The sequence below is a fragment of the Pogoniulus pusillus genome, chromosome 11, assembly GCF_015220805.1.
Source record: "Pogoniulus pusillus isolate bPogPus1 chromosome 11, bPogPus1.pri, whole genome shotgun sequence".
Classification (NCBI taxonomy): Eukaryota; Metazoa; Chordata; class Aves; order Piciformes; family Lybiidae; genus Pogoniulus; species Pogoniulus pusillus.
The window spans coordinates 17671116-17691711 of record NC_087274.1 but is presented as its reverse complement, the minus strand read 5'-3'; the positions used below and the strand labels follow the sequence as shown (position 1 = coordinate 17691711).

General features: G+C 53.4%; 1 protein-coding gene across 2 annotated transcripts in view; it reads left to right on the top strand.

Annotated features, from left to right (window-relative positions):
• Positions 1-18793: 18793 nt before the first annotated feature.
• ZNF638 (zinc finger protein 638) overlaps positions 18794-20596 on the top strand; it is a 38335-nt gene continuing 36532 nt past the window's right edge. For both annotated transcript variants that reach the window (XM_064151235.1, XM_064151234.1), the window contains exon 1: positions 18794-20307. In XM_064151235.1, the coding sequence (XP_064007305.1) occupies positions 18892-20307 (1416 nt within the window). In that variant the 5' untranslated portion in view covers positions 18794-18891. The remainder of the gene's footprint in view (positions 20308-20596) is intronic.

Sequence of the window (20596 nt, the reverse complement as noted above, 5' to 3'; positions counted from 1 at the left end):
CATGCACAGGAGGCACTTCCCAAGCACCTCAGTGTGTGTCCTGCACTCTCAGCTCGGGCTTGGCCTGACCTGCTGCTGGATGCTTGCCCCCCCCAAGCCATCACTGTCACTCTGAAAAATCAAGGCTGAGAGGGATGGGACATATTCAACTCACGTTTCTGGGAGCTCAACTCAGCTCCTTCTGTTCCATCCTTCAGCAGTGTGCCGTTTGTAGAAGCAGGGTCACAGCTGCCAGGGCTCAGCACCGTGCTGCAGCCCACCAAAGCCTGGCAGAAACTGTGCCCTGTCAACACCAAACAAGAGCAGGCACCGGGCTGGCTGCCTTTCAGCAGCCTGGATTTCAGCTGCTGACAACATCAGCATGGGGCACATCAACACCGGGGTGGGGGCTGCTGCGATGACAGCTCAGGGGCAGGCGGTGACCTGCTGTCTGCTGTGCTCAGGGCATGCTGCACTGGTGGGTGATGGATCATAGAATCAATCAGGTTGGAAGAGACCTCCAAGATCATCCAGTCCAACCTATCTCTTAGCCCTATCCAATCAATTAGACTATGGCACTATGTGCCTCATTCTCTTGAACACCTCCAAGGACAACGACTCCAACACCTCCCTGGGCAGCCCATTCCAATGCCCATCACTCTTTCTGTGAAGGACTTCCTCCTAGCATCCAGCCTAGACCTCCCCTGGCACAACTTGAGACTGTGTCCCCTTGTTCTGTTGCTGGGTGCCTGGGAGAAGAGACCAACCCCCATCTAGCTACAACCTCCTTTCAGGTAGTTGTTGACAGCAATGAGGTCACCAGAGGTGACCAGATGAGCCAGAGGTGAACAGGCAAGGGTATCACTTCACCATCCTGCAGGTAGCTGTGAGGGGAAGCCAAACCGCAACTTTGTCCCTTCACCTTTGGGACAAAACATGCATGGAAGTCCAGCTAAAGGCAAGCTTGGAGATACCATCTGCCTGCCCAGGGCTGGTAGCTGCTGCCCATGTCAAGTAGGGAATCCTGTAAGGATATGTGTTCACCTCAGGCACACGCTGCCTGCCTCTTCTTTTGGAGCCATGGAATGGTTTGGGTTGGAAGGCACCTTTAAAGGACATCTCGTGCAACAACCCTGCAGCCAGCAGGGACATCTGCAACTACAGCAGGCTACTCACAGCTCCAACAACCTGACCTGGAATGTTTCCCGGGCCAGGGTCTCACCACCTTTCAAAGTAGACCTTTTTTCCTTCTCTCCTCTCTTTTACTTTCAAGCCATCATCCCTTGTCCCTGTCACAAGAAATGTCTGTCCCCAGATTTCTGATCAGAACCTTTAAGCACTGCAAGGCAACCAAAAGGTCTCCCTGGACCCTTCTCTTCTCCAGGCTGACAACTGTCCCCTCCACCTGCGAGTGAGGAGCTCTTCCGAGGGGAACTTCACACAGTTCTTTGCACAGGAAGCAAAACTGGACTTGGACCACACAGCATCACAGAATCACAGAAGCATCCAGGTTGGCAAAGCCCCTCAGGATCACCAAGTCCAACCTAAAAGCTTAAACCATATCCCTAATCGCCATATCCAAACGACCCTTAAACACATCCAGGCTGGGTGACTCCACCACCTCCCTGGGCAGCTCATTCCAGTGCCTGAACACTCTCTCAGTGAAAAACTTTTCCCTAATGCCCAATCTAAACCTCTCCAGTCTCAGCTCGAAGCCATTCCCCCTTTTTTCTGTCTCAAATTACCTGTGAGAAGAGCCCAGCAGCAGCCTCTCCACAATGTCCCTTCAGGTAGCTGCAGACAGCAATGAGGTCTCCCCTCAGCCTCCTCTGTTTCAAACTAACCATCCTCATCTTCCTCGGTTGCTCATCATAAGATCCTAACACTTTTTTTGTCCTGAGCTCTTAGGAAGCAAATCCCTACAAGTGAAGGCTTCAGGCAGCCGTTTACAGAGGCTCTATGGCCCAGGCTGTGGGTGGGATCCCGATGTGCATCCCATCAATCCTTCAGCACGTCGGACACAGACAGAACTTTCCCTGCCTGTCCGCGACGCTCCTGGAGCAGTATGTGACTTGTTGCTGCATGCCAGCCTGAAACCTGACAAGCCAGCACGTAACAAAACACCTGAAGGGCACACGCCAGGAGCTGGCTATGCCACGCTGAACCTTGCCAGTGTCATACCCTGTACACACGGTTGGTGTGGGCTGTTTCAGGCTGGGGAAGGCAACCTCCTCCCAGCCCAAACGCACCCATGAGCCCCATCTCCACGGCCACCCCTGGGCTGGGTTTTGGGGAGTGAATTGGAGAAACCAGCTTCCAGTTGCTGCATTCTGCGAAGGGAATTCATCACGCTGCCTGCCTCCGCGCTGGGAGGGTCCCTCTGGAGACATGGCAGTGTGGCATCATACTATGGCAGAAGGGTTGGAGCCTCTGCCCCGTGGCTCTCTGCTGGATACATCTGCTCCCCGCAGGGTGGGTCACTGGGCCTGGGGGCATGCTCCCCTTGCCGTGCCCCATGGGTCTCCCTCATGCACAGAGGAGCATGTGGCCTATTTTGAGAGACTGAGGCTGTTGCAGGAGCCCAGGGACTGCTTCGGGGGTGGGTTTGGAAGTCTAGGGTCTGTTTCAAGAGCCTTCGGGTTTTCCTCCACCGGGGGGAGCCCAGATGAGGCCTGCTGGATCTTCAGGGTTGTGCTGGCTGAGATGTGAGGTGCAGCTGGGACTAGGCAGGGTCCGGGTCAAGATCTGTGAGCGTACACCGAGTCGGGACCGAGACTGGGTCAGTATCTACGAGTGTCGTTCAGGCCCGGATTGGCGATGGGAGCATCGCTCGGATCGGCACCGAGTTGAGATCTACGAGTGTCACCCAGACCCGCTACAGGTCGGCACCTACGAGCGTCGCCCGAATCGGGATTGGGTCGGCACCTACGATACTGGTTCCAGACCTATGACTGTGGCCAGGGCCAGGACCGGGTCGAGATCTACAACTGTCGACCAGTGGTGCTTTAACTGCAGCCGAGCCGGGGCCTGCCCAGCCTGTGCCAACCAGAGGCCCCACCAGCCCCTCCCTACCGGTGTTCGCCCCGAGATGCCCGTGGGCTGCAGAGGCCCGGCCAGGGGCTGCACCCCGAAGCTCCCTCCCCGTACCTGCAGACCGGGTCGGGCTGATGCCCTCCGCTGCCGCCACCGCTGCCGCCGCCAGACCCCGCCGCGGCGGGGACACGCCCACTCGCCCCGCCCTACCCGAACCTGTCACCCTATTGGTCAGCTGCTCCATGCAGCTCCGCCCCCCCGCTCTAAGCTCCGTCCCCGGCTGAGTGGAAGGAGGACGCGAGCGTGTGCCTATTGCACCATCTCGCTGTCACTCCAGCTTACAGTCCCGCCCACGCTGCTGCGGTCTGATTGGATGTTCCAATCCACCTCCTCGCCTTCGCATTGGTTAGCCTCCAAGAGCGCGCTCGTTCCCCACGTGGGACCAGTCAGGAGGCGGGGCCTCGGGAGGTGGGCGTGGCCGAGCGTAATGTAAACAAACCACAGCACCCCGCCCTCCGCCTAGACAATGATCGGCAGGCGCAGTGCCCAATGGAAGGAGACGTCCCCAGCGGTCCGCCAATGGTGCTGCAGAGCTGCTGATTGGCGGCTTGATGTAAACACTCCGCGGGGGCAGGGGAGTCCCCGGGCGCGGGGGGCGGGACTGTCACGTGGCGGGCGCGTGCCTGGGGGCAGCTCGGCGGCGGAGAGGGACCCCCCAACCCCGTACCCCCAAAACGGGGGAGCTGGAGGGGCCCGGTCCTGAGCTCTTTGCTTTGGGGGCATCTCGGGGGGTGGGGGGGGAACATCCAGTCGCTTAACCCCAAAAATGAAGGGAGCTGGGGGGGAAGTAGTGTCTAGCTCATCACCCCCAGTTTAGGGGGGGGCATCTCGGAAGAGGGGCATCCAGCCCTGCACCCCCAGAATGGAAGGAGCTGCAGGAGGAGGTCCCAGCCTTGCGCCCCGGAGCTTTGGGGAGCACCGTGGGGGTACCTTAGGCGTGCACCCCAGTGCACGAATGGGGAGAGCGAGAGCGAAGGACCCATCTCCGGACTTCAGTTTTGGGGGCACCCTGGGGGGGTGTCACCCGTCCCATCACCCTCCGGTTCCCCTCGCTGCCCCCTGGCTCCCCCAGCACCGCCCTCGAAGCCTCCTCCCCCCCCTCCGGTGACGAGCCCCGGGCCAGCTGCCAGGAGCCAGCCGGGGCCGCTCCGGGCAGCGCCCGCGGGCACCGATGCCCCGGCCCCCCGATATGCCGACGGATGGCAGCGGGGGCTCTGCGCCCTCAAAACGACGTCCCCAACGGTCCCCAGCCCCCGGCCCCCCGCTGCCCCTTGACCCACTCGGACGGTGAGTGCCGCGGCCCCGGGGCTCCCCCCAGCCCCCCATGCCCGGCGGGGGTGGGTTTAGGAGGGGAGGGTTTGAGACTTTCCCAGCCCCTTGGTGCCCCACCATCCCACTAGAAACCCCCAGCCCGCCCCCGCCCCCCCCGGAATGGGGTATGTTCTGGGCAGGAAAAGCAGCCTCTTTGCATTGGGGGGTGAGTCTGACCCATGGAGGGATGCCCATAGGGGACCTCCACAACAAAAGGGGGTGACCCCAAATCCCTTCCATTGGGGATGGGAAGGCAGAGGAGTGGCAGCTTCAGGGAGTCCCCATGGCCCCTGGCCACAGGGGGTCCCCACGCAGTGGGAAGGTGAGGAGCTCCTGGCAGGAAGCTCCACCTTGAGGGCTGTGTGGTTTGGGGATCAACGAAGGGATGCTGCATGGTCCAGGGACCCTCCTTTCTCTTGTGTGACCTTCAGGTGTGGTGGGCTGCAGACGTGTGCAATACTCAGCCCCAGCACTGCGCGGTAGGATGGCCCTGAGCAAGGTCCCAGTGCCTCTGTTGCTGTTGTCACTTGGCTCTTCTCGTTGCGGAGGTGTTCCACCAAGCAAAACTGGTTCGGCAGGGCTGCAGGAGAAACAGCAGCCGGGTACCAGGGGGATAAACATCACAAAGTGTCCTCAAGAGGCGAGCTGGATGTCCACAGTGGCCACTCATGATGTAAGACGAGCAGGTTGCTCCAGGGAGGTGACAATCCCCCTTCCTGGGGCGGCTGATGGCTCCTTGTATGGCTGAGGACTGGGCTCGGCCACCAGACAGGATAAAAATAGCTCCTGGCCACACAGCCTGATCTGGGGAGGTGCAGGACACCACCCCCCTGCCACAAGGGGATGGTCCAGCAGGTGGGTTTTGAGGTGCGGGAGATGCCGGAGGGGTTCTGGAGGTGCTGCTGGGCATCAGCCTGCACGAGGGGAGCGGGGACAGGTTGGGGCAGCCCATTCCGTGACTGTGAGATTGGCCCTGGGGATGCATCATGGGGACAGGAGATGTCCCCAAGTGCAGCAGCTCCACAGTTCTTTGCTGTCAGCATGGGTCCTCATGCTGTGGCCCCCACCATGGCTGTGGTGGATGTGCAGTTGACCTTCCCCCTGCAATCCCACCTGTGGGTCTCCTTCAGCTTTGGGGGACCCTTATGGACCTAGAGCTCCAAGGTGAGGACCTGAGCTGTTGAGGACAGACGTTTGGGGGCTACTGCACTGCTTTGGGGTAAGAGAGAAATTGTCATGGCCCCCTGTGATGGGCACGGCTCTGTCCCTAGCTTCATCCGGATCCTGGGGGGTTAACGGGATGGGTGATGAGCAAAAGCAGACAGGTGACAGGCAAGGGCAGCGCCACAAGGTCAGCGAAGGCCACTGAGTGTCTGAGTTAGTCCTGGAATACCTCCAACGTGATCACACACAGTGCCGGCCACAGCTGCTGACCAGGGAATGTCAAACATGGTCATTCTTGGCCCCCTGTGCGGTCATGGCCACCAGCATGCCTCTGCAGGGATAGGGACACAGGGCTGCACGTCCCCTGCGCTGTCCCCAGCAGGGACACAGGGCTGCATGTCCCCAGCAGTGAGGCAGGATCCCAGCCTGTCAGTAGCTCCACCAGCTCAGAGGCACCATCTGCTGGGAACGCTCCTGGCTGCCATGGGGATGGAAGTGCCAGCGGAGTATGGAGAAGCAAAGTGCCCCAGCCCAAGGCCAGGTCCTTCCCTGCACAGCTTACAGCTGTAGTGGGGAAGCAGAGTGGGCAAACATGGCCTGAAGCATCCGTGGGTACTCCTGGCACAATGACTTGACCACAGCTTTCCTAGAAGGTCTAAGGCAGACAACTCACCCAGCTTGCTTCAGAGGGAAGCATCAGACCTGCTGCATCTCTTCTAGGGAGGAAGTGCCAGAATTCCCAGTGCCCCTCTGTACCTGTGGAGATGAACCCCAGTTAACCACATCCTACCCTCCCGAGAGCTGGCTGTGGGCTGAGCCAGCCAAATGCTGTCACAGGGAGCAGGGACAGTGGCCAGATCCCAGCCTGTCAGGAGAAAAGTACCTGGAGCTCTGCCACCACCAGCCAGGTCCCCGAGGTCACAGCCTGCAGGAATATTAACACCCATCTGCCCGGACAGGATGGAGTGGCACCAGGAGTGGGTGGGAAGCAGCTCCTGGGCAAGATCTGATGGGGATGGGAGAGCAGCAGGGAGCCAGAGAATTTGGATGAGTCAAAAAGCTGCCCCAGTGGAGTCCATTGCTGCCTGTTTCAGCTCCTTCCTGACCCTGTGGTTTATGTTTCTTCTACAAGGTGTAGCCAGCACTCAGCACTGCACATGGGTCTGCTCCTCAGCAGTGACCATCTTGGCCTGAGGCTTCAGCTCAGAGTGGAACTCAGATGTGAAAAACCAGCTCCTCTCACTTTGTGGCTACACCCCAAGAGTCTTCTCAATACACTGAGGTGCTGGAGTGTGTCCAGAGAAGAGCAACGGAACTGGTGGAGGGTCTAGAGCACAAATCTGGTGAGGAGCAGCTGAGGTAACTGGGAGTGTTCAGCCTGGAGAAAAGGAGACTCAGGGGAGGCTTTCTGGCTTTCTACAGCTTCCTGAAAGGAGGCTGGAGTCAGCTGGGTGTTGGTCTCATCTCCCAGGGAACAAGTGATAAGACAAGAAGACATGACCTCAAGCTACCCCAGGGCTTTAGGTGGGACATGAGGAACAATTTCTTGCCCTTGATGCTTGTCAAGGTTTGCCCCAGGCTGCTCAGGGCAGTGGCGGAGTCCTCATCCTTGGAAGGGCTTACAAGTGGTGGAGATGTGGTGCTGAGGGCTGTGGTGTAGTGGTGACCTGGCAGTGCTCGGTTAAGGCTTGGACTCCATGATCTTGGAGATGTTTTCCAACCTTTCTGATGCTGTGGTTCTTTGCCAATGAGATATTAAAATCTCCAGGGCAGAGTTGGTTGGAGTCTGCCCTTGGGATGCTCCTAAAGCCACAGTTACTGTCAGGTTCTTGGAGTCTCACCATAAAGCTGTCTTCTAGTTCACAACAGACAACCTTGTCAGTGAAGATCTTCAGGCTGGCTCAAGAATGATAGGACAGACACAGATCATATTAATTTAGTTATAAGTTTGGCTCCCAAGCTTCAGAAATAGAGTTTCCAGCTATCCAAAAGCTTCTTGATTCCCCTTGGAGTGCTGGGGGTGGGAGTGAGAGATGCCTGTGGTCTATAGGCTGCAGGCCTAGACAGCTCTAAGCAGGCTTCCAAAGCCAAAACCAAGTGGAAGTCTGAACTTCTAAAGCATTTTAGGAGCTTCCAAGCCTGATATGCTGGGAGAAGAACCAAACCTGCTTTGGAGACAACAACTACTGACCTCTTTCTGTGTCAGCCCAGAAAAATCCAGCAGCAGTGACTTAATTTTGGCTGATTGTACTCGAAGTGTCTGTGGGAGTCAAACACGAGGAGGAAGATGAACGCCACCCAAGTGACTTCACAGCAGTATGGCTGGAGGAGTCTGCAGGGCAGCCAGTCCATGGCTGCTCAGCCCACTCCCAGCCTGCTCCAAAGGCTGCTGAGTGGGTGCCTGCTGTCTGCCGCGTTTGCAGCTAGATGTGGTGCTTTCAGCAGCTCTGGGGAGATGCTCCCCCACGCAAGAAAACGTGGGTTTGGAGCCGAGCTGGTCCTGCTGCAGACCGTACGTGCTTGGCGCTGCAGCAGGAGCCGTTTCTGGCTGTCTCCACGGTTAGGTTTGGCAGCTGCTTTGGTATTTTCAGGAAATAATGTGGCAGCTCTTCAAGGCATCTTCTGTCACCTTGGAAGGGAGCCTGTGACTCTGCAGAGGTGCTTCGTGGGAGCAACAATAGCTCCCTGTGCCGAAACCTTGCAGGGCCACCCAAGGTGATAAAGCTTTTTGCAGGTCAGTGCCAGACCTCAGCTCATGGTTACCTTGGGAGAGCTGCATCCGAGGACACTGAGTCACTGTACCCTGGGGAAGCATGCTTGTTGGAGCTACCAGGTGTTCGCACTGCTGCTGCAAAAGCAAAGATCATTCCAGTCAGCAACACAGACAGCTCCTCTGAGTCAGTGCCTCTGAAGTCTCGGGCTTCTTGCTTGTTTTTGCTGGGGAAACTGGGGCAGCTGCTGGCAATGTGGAAAGGGAGCTCAGCAGAGGGGAGCCACAGGTTCATAGAATCACAGAATGGCAGGGGCTGGAAGGGACCTCAAAAGCTCCTCTGGTCCAGCCCCCTTGCCAGAGCAGATCACACTGGAATGCATCCAGACAGCTCTTGAATATCTCCAGAGGGAGAGGTATTCTGGGGCTGAGATATTCTGAGATATGCTGGGGCTGTGCACAGAGCTCAACATAGACTGGAGAAACAGGAGCCGCTGGAGAGGGCAATTCCAGAAGCCTGTGGTGTTGCTGAAGGAGGTTCAGGGAGGGAAGAGGAGGATGCCTGGAGCCCTCCTCTCTCAAATTGCCTTAAATGTAGGTACATGGCTGGATACTAGGAGGAAGTTCTTCACAGAGAGAGTGATTGGCATTGGAATGGGCTGCCCAGGCAGGTGGTGGAGTCACCATCCCTGGAGGTGTTCAAGAAAAGACTGGATGAGGCACTTAGTGCCATGGTCTGGTTCATTGGATAGGGCTAAGAGATTGGTTGGACTGGATGATCTTGGAGGTCTCTTCCAACCTGGTTGATTCTGCCCACCCATGCAGTTAGTGGTGGCCTGGCCATGCTGGATTAAGGGCTGGCCTCTGTGAACTCAAAGCCCCTTCCCAACCCAAATGCCTCTGTGGCACAGAGGCTCCCTGCAGCAAGGGCAGTCCTGGCATGCAAGTCCAAAGGAAGGCCACAAAGATGCTCAGAGGGCTGGAGCAGCTCTGCTATGAGGACAGACTACAAGAGCTGGGGCTCTGCAGCCTGGAGAAGGCTTCAAGGAGAACTTGGAGTGGCCTTCCAGTATCTGAAGGGGGCTAGAGGAGGGCTGGAGAGGGACTATTGACCAGGTGTTGCAATGACAGGATGAGGAGGAATGGGTTCAAACTGGCAGAGGGGAGATTGAAACTGGATGTTAGGAAGAAGTTCTTTGCAGCGAGGGTGGTGAGACACTGGCACAGGCTGCCTGGGGAGGCTGCAGAGCACAGAATCACAGAGTGTGATCTCAGATCCTCAATCACCCTGCAGCTGTTCAAGGCCAGGTTGGATGAGGCCTTGAGCGACCTGTTCTAGTGGGATGCGTCCCTGCCTATGGCAGGGGTTGGCACTGGACGAGCTTCGAGCTCCCTTCCAGCCTAAAGCACCCTCCGGCTGTACGCTCCGCGGCGCTGGGGCTGGCGCCAGAGGGCCGCGCATGCGCAGCTCCGCGCCCTCACCCCGCGGCTCCGCCCGTCTTGGCCTCACGGCGCTCACTGCGCCTGCGCCGCCTGCTGCCGCGCTCTGCGCAGGTGCGCTCCGCGCTCGGCCTCTTAGCGCAGCCGCCCTGTGCGCCTCCCCCTCCCTCAGGCTCCATTTCCGCTGCTGGCTCGGCCTGCCTGCCTTCGGCCGCGACGGAGAGAGAAAGCCGGCGGCAGGAAGCGGCGGAGGAAGCGTAGCAAGGAAGCGCAGCGAAGGGCGACTGCGAGTAGTGTCCCTCGTTAGCTCCCCGCCGGAGGTAGGAGCTTGGTCGCCCCTCGCCCCTGTGTGGCGCAGCGGGGGCTGAGGGGGGCCCACAAAATGGCGGCGGGTGGAGACGGCACCCTCCCTTACCCCCACAGCACCCCCTTGGGCCCGGCCCCGGTCGCCCGCCCCTGGAGCCACAGCGAGGCCTGGGAGCGGCGCCGGCGTGGGCTGCCCGCGGTGTAACGGCCTGGCTTGCTGCGGACGGAAGCAGCCGGTGGAGAACGGCGTGTTGTGAGCGGTTATAGGCGCTGCAGGGCCTTGGAGCTGGCGGCCGCCGACGCCTCTCTGTGTTGTGTTTTGCTACCGGAGGGGCTTCAGCACGGCAGTGTGGGGGCTGGAGCAGCCTGCCAGGCGCTGCAGGCAAAGAGCCGGACCCTGCGCCTTGTGTTGTCGTCGCTTACAAAAGGCAGGTGAATAAAAGCGGCTCTTGGAAACGGGGCCAGGAGGCTTCTCTGCATTGCAGCAGGGCCTTTGGCACCCCGGCAGCGTGCACACTGATTGGAAAAGTTCGGTAGTGCAACCCGTGTCCACCCCAATCTCAGCTTTTTGCCCCACTGGCTTTCTGAGCCTAGCTGCATTCCAGTGGAAGCTGAGACCTTTCATTCTTCACCGTGAGGGTGCTGAGACGCTGGCACAAGTTGCCCCGGGAGGTGGTGGAAGCTTCATCCCTGGAGGTCTTTAAGGCCAGGCTGGATGTGGTTCTGAGCAGCCCGATCCAGTGTGAAGTGCCCTTGCTTACTGTAGTGGGCTTGGAACTGGATGATCCTTGAGGTCCCCTCCAGCCTTGACAATCCTGTGATTCTAGATCCCTAAATTTAGCACTCCGCATGGAAGCAAAGCGACATAACACTTTGGGAATAGTGGTTTTGGCTTTAGAAGTGGCCGTTGAATGAAGCAGTGGGTTGTGGTTAGCTGAAGAGGTTGCCTTTCATCACCTTTGAAAGCTCAAATATATTTTCTACCACCTCATAGTCCTGCGTGTGGCCTTAAAAAGATACTTTTCCCATTTCTTTGCTTTGAAGCTGGCAGTAATTGGTCTGCATCTGGTTAAAATGACAGAAACAAAGCTGCTTTTCACTTAGAACAAAGTGTTGCAGCACAGGCCGGTTCATAGGGCTCACCCAGGAACCTTGTGAGTTTAGACTTTAACCTGATTTTTAGCAGCTTGGACCTGTGCTGCTGTAGTATTTTTACTGAGGTATTGTGCTAGTTTGAATAACTTTAATACAATGATACAACCTCATGGGTTTTAAATGTTTTGGGTTTGTTTTTTTTTTACATAAGATTATTTTGAAGAAGTAGTTAACTGATAAAAAGACCTTAACTCAGCAATCTTCCATCCTGGTTTCTAGCCCAGAGTTGCTGTGGAAATGTGTGTTCACATTTAGGTTATGCTCTTCCTGATATGTGATCATCCAACAGTTCTTTAGAATATTACATGATAGATATGCTGTGAGCCCTTCATGAAGGTGGGTGTAAAAGTGAGGTAATTATTTTCCCTGTTGAGAAAGCCTTCAGAGGCAAGAAGTATCATTTACTTGTGTGTTTTTCTGATTTAATGAGGGGAAAAAATCATCTGCCAGAACTAGCAGCACACTCAGGCTGGGCTGGAAGGGTGGAGGACTTAAGGGACTAGACTGAGCTCTTCTCCAGCATCTCTGACAACTAATAGAACTGAGGGATATTTGCCCAAGGGTGGAGTTATGAGTGGCTACAGAACTCCCAGCTCCACTGGATTTCTTTTTCTTCCCTTCTGAGTATCTTGCAGCTTGGTTTTGGGGCTGAGCTCAGTGGAATCTCAGCTGTGCTCAGGTTAGTCTTTCCCAGAAAGGAGCTCTTCTGGATATGAAATGGAAAGAACACTGAGACCTCTTTTGAGTCTTTGAAGGTAAACAGAACGGTTTCTTACTTTGTCATCAAGTTCAATATTTTGAATGAAGTTTGGGATTTTTTTCAGTAAGTTTTAGGCAGAAATATTAGTGCTTGCTCTTTGTCTGCAGGGTTTTTGGGCACATTGCATCAGAATGTGCAGAGCTCTGCATGCTTCAGAGCTGGTGTCTCTACGTAAATCACTTCCCAGCCAGCATGCAGGATTTATATGGCTCCAAAATATGGTTTGGGCTAAATTGCTCTTTTTTTGTCCTGTTTTAAGAATTCCTTGCTGAAAAACTTCTGCTGATTGTGTAGTTTGGGTTATTTTTTTCTGCTTGTATAAACTTGATGCATTGAACCCCACCAGCGCTGGTGTGGAATGGAGCCTTTTGGGGCTGTTTCCATGAATTATTTTACTGAGCAATGCTGGGCTCTGGCCAGGGTGAAGTTAATGGTCTGCACAGCAGCCTAGGAGCTGTGGTTTGGATTTGTGGTTAAACTGATGGTCACCACAGGTGTTCAGACTGTACAGTGTTAGGGCTTTCTTTACTGGAGCAGTGCATGGCTGTGAGCTGGAATGATTAAAGGGATGTTTCCAACCATGTAATGCACTAAAAACTGGGTTGGAGGAGAAGAAAAAGGTCATTTGGGCTTCCAAGGTAATAATTGCTTGGAGTCTGTCTTTGCTCTGATCTACCTGTGGAGGTGGTGAGTAGTAGTTGCTTTTGCTTTACTTGTTTTTTTTTTTGTGTGTCTTTACCATAACCTGTGAGTTTTCTCACTTTTTGTGCTTCCTTTTCTCCCTGTCCTGCCAGGCTGGAGACTGGGGGGTGAACAATGACTTTGGGGTTGTTTGGCTGCTGGCCAGGATCAGCACCCCACCGTTCTTTTTGGAGCTGAGAGAGAAGTCGGAGCGGGGATGGAGAGATAACAGGTTTGATTGGAGTGTGCTAGACAACTTAATGCTGATGAGCTGCTGCTTGTAGGGCTTTGGAATGGCAGCTTCCAGCCTTTGCTGTTTGCTGTGGATTTTTTTGTTTTGTCTGGGAAGCCTGTGGTAAAAGCAAAGCTTTGAGCCTGGTCTGGTATTTGGCTGCTGTAATCCCAGTACTCTGGGAACCATCCCCTGGAGACAAACAGCAATTCTACCTTCCTCCTCCTCTGAGATGAATCCTGCCAACCTTGTTGCAGCAGCCTCACGGTTTCTCAAAGAATCTGATGTGACTGAAATGTTACTGTACTGGTGAACCTGGTTTTGATTTTTCACTGTAACAATAGTGCCTTGCTGCCATCTCGCACGCTGAATCCACTGATCCGTGCTCAGCTCTTTGTGGATCCACCTGGCTAGAGATGGCAGTTGGGAATGTGCTCCTGGGTGGCACCAACATGTGGGAGGGTTTGGGCAGGAGCCTAGAGCAGTTTTTGCCTCCTATGGCTTGGGAGTGTTTGCCTGAGCAGGTGTGTGAGCCCAAAAAGGCATACCACTGGAGGAGGGATGCCTCAGCACTGCCAGAAGGTGCCAGCAGCCTGTTCAGCACCCTCAAAGGATCTGGAGGGTTCCTGGATCCAAGGATGATACACATGGACACTGTATCTGTACCAGTATGAGATCAGCACAAATATCTGTGGACCAGCATGTTACTCAAGGGAAGTAGTAGAGGTGTGCAGGCATCTGGATGATGTCCAGCACCAGTGGCCTGTACAGCAGGGGCTGTTGGTGGATACACTGGCATCATCCAGCAGTGCTTGGTGATGGTGGGCTGGCCCAGATGCAGCAGAAGGGCTGAGGCTGCTGCTTCTCCTGCTCTTGAAGAGATGTCTGGTCAACTTGCAGGAACTGGAAGCTGAGTGCTCCAGCCAGGAGTAGGATGGCCAGACAGAAAGAGGGGTGATGGGTTTGGTTGATAGTGGTTTGATGGCCTAGTACTGGAGCACAAGGCTCTGGTGGACTGGGGTGCCTGCTGAAGACCAGCTGTACACTGACATCATGGAAGATGTTTGAGAAAAGAGAAGAATAATCCAGAGCCTTCTGAAAACATAAAGCAGAACACGGTCAAGGGACCTGCAAGGAGATCAAGGCCTTGGGCCTGAAGTGGGAAGATGAGCATGGTCATGGTTGATGTCACAGTGAGGTCCCTGCCAGCTAAGAAAAGAGGAACAGAAGCTGTTCCATGCTGTGTAATGTTTTGCATGGCAGTGGAAGCTGGGATAGAGGAAGGAGGTTTTGGACTTGCGGGGCTGTGGGCTTTAATCCTGCTTGAGCATCTTCTGCCTGTGGAAGGAGGCAATGAGTGCCTTTACCTTAACAGAACCCCAGCCTGGTGGGTGTTGAAAGGGACCTCTGGGGATCATCCAGTCCAGCCCCCCTACCGAGGCAGGGTCACCCACAGCAGCTTGCCCAGAATCAAAACGTCCAGGCAGATTTGGATGACACCACAGCCTCTCTGGGCAGCCTGCTTCAGGGCTCCAGCACCCTCACAGCAAAGGTTTTCCTCGTGGGTTTTAAATTTGTACCCATTACCCCTTGTCCCATCTCTAGGCACCACTGGGAAGAGTCTGGCCCCATCCTCTTGTCCCCAGTCCTTTAGATATTAATCAGCTTTTTGTTTTTAACTTCTCTGTCTGATCAGGGTGGGGAGATGGTGAGGAGTGAGTGTCTGAGGTCACCCCCCCAAGTGAGTACATCCTTATCTTGTTTACTTTTAGGCAACTGCAGCCTCTGTGAATTTTTTCTAGGTGCTTTCATATTTGAGATAGCTACGTAATGTTTGTTTGGGTTTTTTTTTGCTTTGCTTCACTGATATTTGAGAACATTAATGTTTAGCTCATTCAGCTGCTCATTTTGTACCCTGTGATGTCCTGCTTAGTGTTACAGATGGGTGGAGAAAGGAAAGGAGGGTTTGGGCTTCCAAAGAGCTTTGCTGGGTGCTGGCCTGCCTGTGGAGGTCTGAGAGCTGTGGGGCTGTTGAGCCTGGAAAGAGCAGCCCCAAAGGGGATCTGATCAACGCTCAGCAAGAACTGAAGGGGTGGGGAGCAAGAGGATGGGCCCAGAGTCTTGTCATTGGTGCCCAGTGACAGGACAAGGGGCAAAGGGCACAAACTGGAACCCAGGAGTTTCCACCACAACAGGAGGAGAAACTTTTTTGCTGTGAGGGTACTGGAGCCCTAGAACAGGCTGCCCAGAGAGGCTGTGGAGTCTCCTCTGGAGAGTTTCCAAACTCACCTGGGCAAGCTGCTGTGGGTGACCCTTGCTTTAGTAGGGAATTTAGGCTAGGAGATCTCCAGAGGTCCTTTCCAGCTCCAATATGCTGGTGTTCTCTAAGCAGGCAGCTAGCCAGAACATTTCTTTGACCCATCCATTTTGGGAAGCTTTGTGAAATGGTCTGTTGCAGCTGAAAGGCAAACCAGAATGCTGGTGTCTGGCTTTTCTGTGAGGCTCTGAAATGTTAAGTTTCAAGGACTACCTTTTCCATCTGGGGATAGTGGTCTTTTAGGAATTTTATCTATGGTACACTTCTGGTGAAGCATCAGCAAGCTGTTTGGTGACTGCTGTGAGACCAGTCAGGGTGTCACTGCACCAGCAAAGGCAGAGACACCCCAAACAGAGCTCCCCTTGAAGAGGGAGGGGCCATTCTGGCCTTTCATGTCCAGAGCATTGTTTCCTTGCTCTTGGCGTGGCTTTATCTTTCAACTGTCATTTCCAGCATTTCATTGGAGAAGGTCAGTTAGGAGACTCAGCTGATGGAGGCTTCACTGCAGTGCTTGACCGAATGTCAGAAGGGAATCTGAGGCTGTATATATGTCTGACCTAATTTTGCTGCTTTTCAAGTTCTTGATGGGGCCAGGTGAGGAGGGAACAAATGTCTTGGATGTGCTAAAATCCATTTGTGTTGTTGCAGTGGTGAGTCACGTCCTCCCTGACCCAGGAAGGTTGTTTCAAATGCTGGTGCCAGTCTTCTCTAGGAAACTGGTCTTGGTGCCTGTCTCCTAGCAGGGCAGCAGCTGAGGAAGTGGCTGTTGTGGCCCTGTTTAGGGAACATCCAATTCCAAGGCTGTTTGCTGGTTAACTTTTTTTGAGGGTCGGGGGCAGACCCAGTGTTGATATGGGAGAGATGGCAGCATTCTGTTGGCTGCTTCTGAGGAAAGCCTCTCTGTGACTGTTTTGCTTAACTAATATCTTGCATAATTGTCACTATCTGCTATAACATCCTCCTAGGTGAGCTCGGGAAGTGTAGGGCCGATGAGTGGACAGTGAGGTGTGTTAAGACCTGGCTGAAGGATGGCACTCAGAGGGTTGTGATCAGTGATGCAGTCTAATTTGAGGTAGCTCACGGTGTCAGGGCTGGGTCCGGTCTTGTTCAACATCTTCATCAAAAACTTGGGTAAAGGGATGGAGTGAATCCTCAGCTAGTTTGCTGATGATACAGAACTTGGAGGAATGGGTGACACCCTGTCAGGCTATGCTGCCATTTGGTGAGACCTGGACAGGCTGCAGAGTTGGGTGGAGGGGAACCTTAGGTAAGAGAAGACCAAACCCTTTCCATGCAAACCCAACACATTCCACGCCTCTGTGAATCATGTAATTAAGAACAATAATTAAAATACATATTCATCACATGCTCTGCACACTATTCACTCAAATCAACAAGAAGAATTCACACCAAAGTAACATCATCCCAGCGCGGACCAGGAATGAAGAGCTGACAGTCCACTTTTTGTGCCTTTACCACAACTGAAATTCCCCGGGATTGCCTTGTTCTCCAGTTGGGTCCAGCCCATCTTCTGCCAAGAACAAGAAGAAGCGTCCTTGAGTTGCACCAGGAGAGGCTTAGGTTGAATGTGAGGAACAATTTCTTCTGCAAAAGGTTTGTCAAGCCCTGGAAGAGGATGCCCAGGGCAGTGATGGACTCTCCATCTCTGGAGGGGTTTCAAAGCTGTGGATATGTGCTGAGCACCATGATTTAGTGGTGCCCTGGCAGTGCTGGGTTAAGGGTTGGACTTGATGATTTTAAAGGCCTTTTTCAAATCAAACAATTGTGTGAGTTTTAAATTGAGCTCTGTTGATATCTTCACACTGGTCATGTTTGGCTTTGATTCCGTTTGCTCTCCAAGCACTTTCACAACGAGAGCTTTGGTGTGTTGTTTTTTGCTTTCCAGTGTTGAGAGCTTTAGCAAGCAGCAAGTCTTCAAGGGCAGGCAGGGGATGTTGAAGTGTTTGCTTCATGGACTGTTTTGAAAATGGCTTGGGTGAACTTGGCCTAATATGCAGCTGCCATTTAAATATGATTTAATTGGTTGAGGGAGATGTTGGATGAGGGCCTGGTGTTCTGGGATTGTTTGGTGGGAATCTTTGCTTTGTTATGGCTTCCTTTATTTTGTTAGATGGATGATGTTACTGTAGGTACTTATTGTCCTTGGCCTGACTGCAGTTTGTACATGATGTTAAATAATTTCTAAAACCTCAAAAGTGTAGAGGCAGCAACAAGTCAGAGGGATTCAACCTGCAGGTTGTCCATGGTTGACCTCTCTCAAGCTGTAGCTCTGTCACTTTTGGTTTTTGAGTTGTAGTTCTCAAGCTTCAGTCCTTACAGATGACAGACATGAGAGAGCCATCTCCAGTCACTTAATTGTCTCCGTACAGAGGTTTGTGTTTTTTTTTTTTCAAGTGGGATTTGAAAACCATACCTGTGATGAAGGTAGCCTTGGTGAGATCAGAACCTCAATGCTGCAGAGGTCCAGTGTGAGTTCAGAAACGCCCAATTGTGTCTGCAAGCCCTGCTAGAGGTACACTTGGTGTACTGCTAGTAAACCTCATTCGGACCTCATCTAGAACTGTGAGAAGAATGGCACCAGCTGATTGTCTGGTTTGGGGAGAGGCCCAAGGGGCCGGGTGAGGATTTGTTTGGATCTTTCTGTCTGCTGGTCCTGCAGATGAGGCACCTTGCTCAGAATCTGCTACAAGAATTTCTCAGCCTTGATGGTATTTCATTATTTTTTTTTATCTGTTAGTGTGAGCATCTCTCTGTCTTATTCTGCCTGCATTTGTACATTCTTCTACTGCTTCATGGGACCAAGTTCTTGGTGGCTTGAGCTGAAATAAGAGCTGACAGCTTCCATTGCCCTCGTGCTCATAAGTAGATGACCTTATACCTGTTGCAAGCTGTTTCAATCCAATATCTTGCCTTTAACATCTGGAAATAGACTTATTTTCTAGCCACAGAGCTCAAATCTTGTCACACCCTTGGAATACTTTCAGGGTATAGTAGTTTACCCCTGAGAGTGGTCATGGGAGTGTCCTCCTGAAAAACTCTGCTGCTATCTTCAGATTGAGCCCAGAGTGAGCTGACATCCCAGTTGTAACTGTTGAGGTTACAAACTATTGTAACCAAGCCACTGGCGTTTGTAACATCTACAGACTGCTTTCACTTGGTTCTTGTCTCACAAATGGGGTTTACTACTTTGGCTTACTGTCATTGTAAATAAATCCAAACTGTCCTGAAGCACTGAAATGCCAAGTTTTGGAAAAATTTTGAGTGTCATCTTCAGGTATGTTGTCTGTGATGTTGAACTTAAGTTCCTTTCCTTAATTACCTGTTAACCACTGCGTGTTAAGATGTTCTGCAGTGAAAAAACAACCAAACCTGTTCCTCTGAGTTTTGAATCCCAAAGTACCATTTAAACTGTGACTAAAACACTTTGTTGTGACCTCTGTTGTTCTCACTGGTTCTAGACCCCACAGCGTAATGTAGCTGAAAAGATCAAACCATCTAATCCTTGTCTTTTAACTTTCAGCTTTGTGTTATTCTTGGAAAGTTTCGCACCACTTGTGAATTCCTTGAACCTTGGCGTTGGGAGCCCACTTCTGTTGGGCCCTCCTCCTTTACAGCTTGCTCACATTAAGACACAGTTGGCTCTTCAGCAGTTGACCTCGGTTGCTCCCAACACTTCTGCACCTCCTCATGCTTGGTTAAGTCAGGTGGTTCCGAAAAGCACAATGTTTAGCCCTAGAGGAACTTTACCTCCGAGGCCAAGAGGACCTAACCCTTCTGGCACAAAGCCTCCAGGATCCTTTAGGGGAGGAGGTGCAGGAGGTCCTCCAAGAAAACCTGCGCCTGGACCACCTCAAGGAGCAGCACCGAGACTTGCGGGGCAGGAGACGCTGCAGTGGACAGGTTCCCAGAGGATAAATGTTCGGGTAACATTGCACAGGCCTGATCCCAGGAAGGTGAAAGAGAAGACAAACCTACACCAGGAGCAGAAGGCAGAGCCTCACCCAACTCACTGGGACAGTGGCCCTTGCCCACCTGGGGTGACTGTGCAAAAGCCACCTGCCTCGGCACAGATCCCAGAGCAGAACTCCAATGCCCAGAACCGCTACACACCAGAAAGTGCCTCCAGTATCCTAGCAAGCTTTGGGCTGTCCAACGAAGATCTGGAGGAGCTCAGCCGGTATCCAGATGATCAGCTGACACCTGAGAACATGCCGCTGATCCTGAGAGAAATCCGGATTCGTAAGATGGGGCATCCTTTACCTGGCCTACCCAATCAGAGCCGGGGAGAAGAACCCGCGGGTGGTACCAGTGGTGCAGCAGTCAAGAGTAAAGTGATCGATTACGGCCACGCGAGCAAGTACGGTTACACCGAGGACCCTCTTGAGGTGCGTCCTTTCAACCCTGAAGTGCTGCCTGAGGAGCCGCTGGAAGCTCGTGTCTACGCTCCTGAAGTGCCGAGCGCAGAGAAGAGGGAAGAATTCCCACGTGAGCAAAACGTGCCCGTGGCTGTCCCACCGCCTGCCGTGCCCTGCAATCCGGTGTTTCAAGTTGAAGATCTGATCAAACAGACAAGATTTCAGATCGACTCCACGAACACTCAGTCCTTTTTTCCAGCCGAGGCTTCAACGAAGGTGGCTGTAATGTGCGTGACACCTCCCGCACTCCCCGGGGTAAAACCTGTGTCCCAGACTGTGATCACACCCATCATGCCACCTATAATGCCACCCATAATGCCACCTTTGGTACAACCCATCATGCCACCGGTCATGCCTCCTATCGTCCAACAGCCCATATCCCAGCACGTGATGCCACCGATGACCCAACCACCCTTTCCAACTGAACTCCCAGCTGTAAACCCTCACGAGAGGCCTCAACATGAGTCTGGAACGAGCCAGCCTAATACCCAGAGCAGCTCGGGAGCCGCAGCCAAGCCCTACCAACCACAGGCCTCCGATGAGCCCTTTAGATCTCCTTTTGGCATTGTGAAAGCATCCTGGCTTCCTGTCTTTCCACAATCTGATGCCCAGAAGACCAAAAAGTTGCCCACCCCATCAATGATGAATGACTACTATGCCACGTCGCCAAGAATATTCCCACATATGTGTTCTCTGTGTAACATTGAATGCACTCGTATGAAGGTGAGTGGCTCTCAAAGATTATTCCATAAACCTGTCCTCGGCATCTTATCTGCTGCCCTCTTTTAATGAACTAATTATTTCCTGGGCCTTAAATGAGTTGTGCTTCGGTCGCCAGTTTTGAGATGTGCTATAGAAGTTGGTGCTGGTAAATCATTGTAAACTGCTGCACGGCCTCTTCTGTTCCAAACTGCATTTCACAGTTGCCATGCACGTTGGGTTTATTATCTGTTTTTGTTATTAAAAGCAATTTATGTCTCCTGCAGAGGATTTCACATGACAAAACCAACCC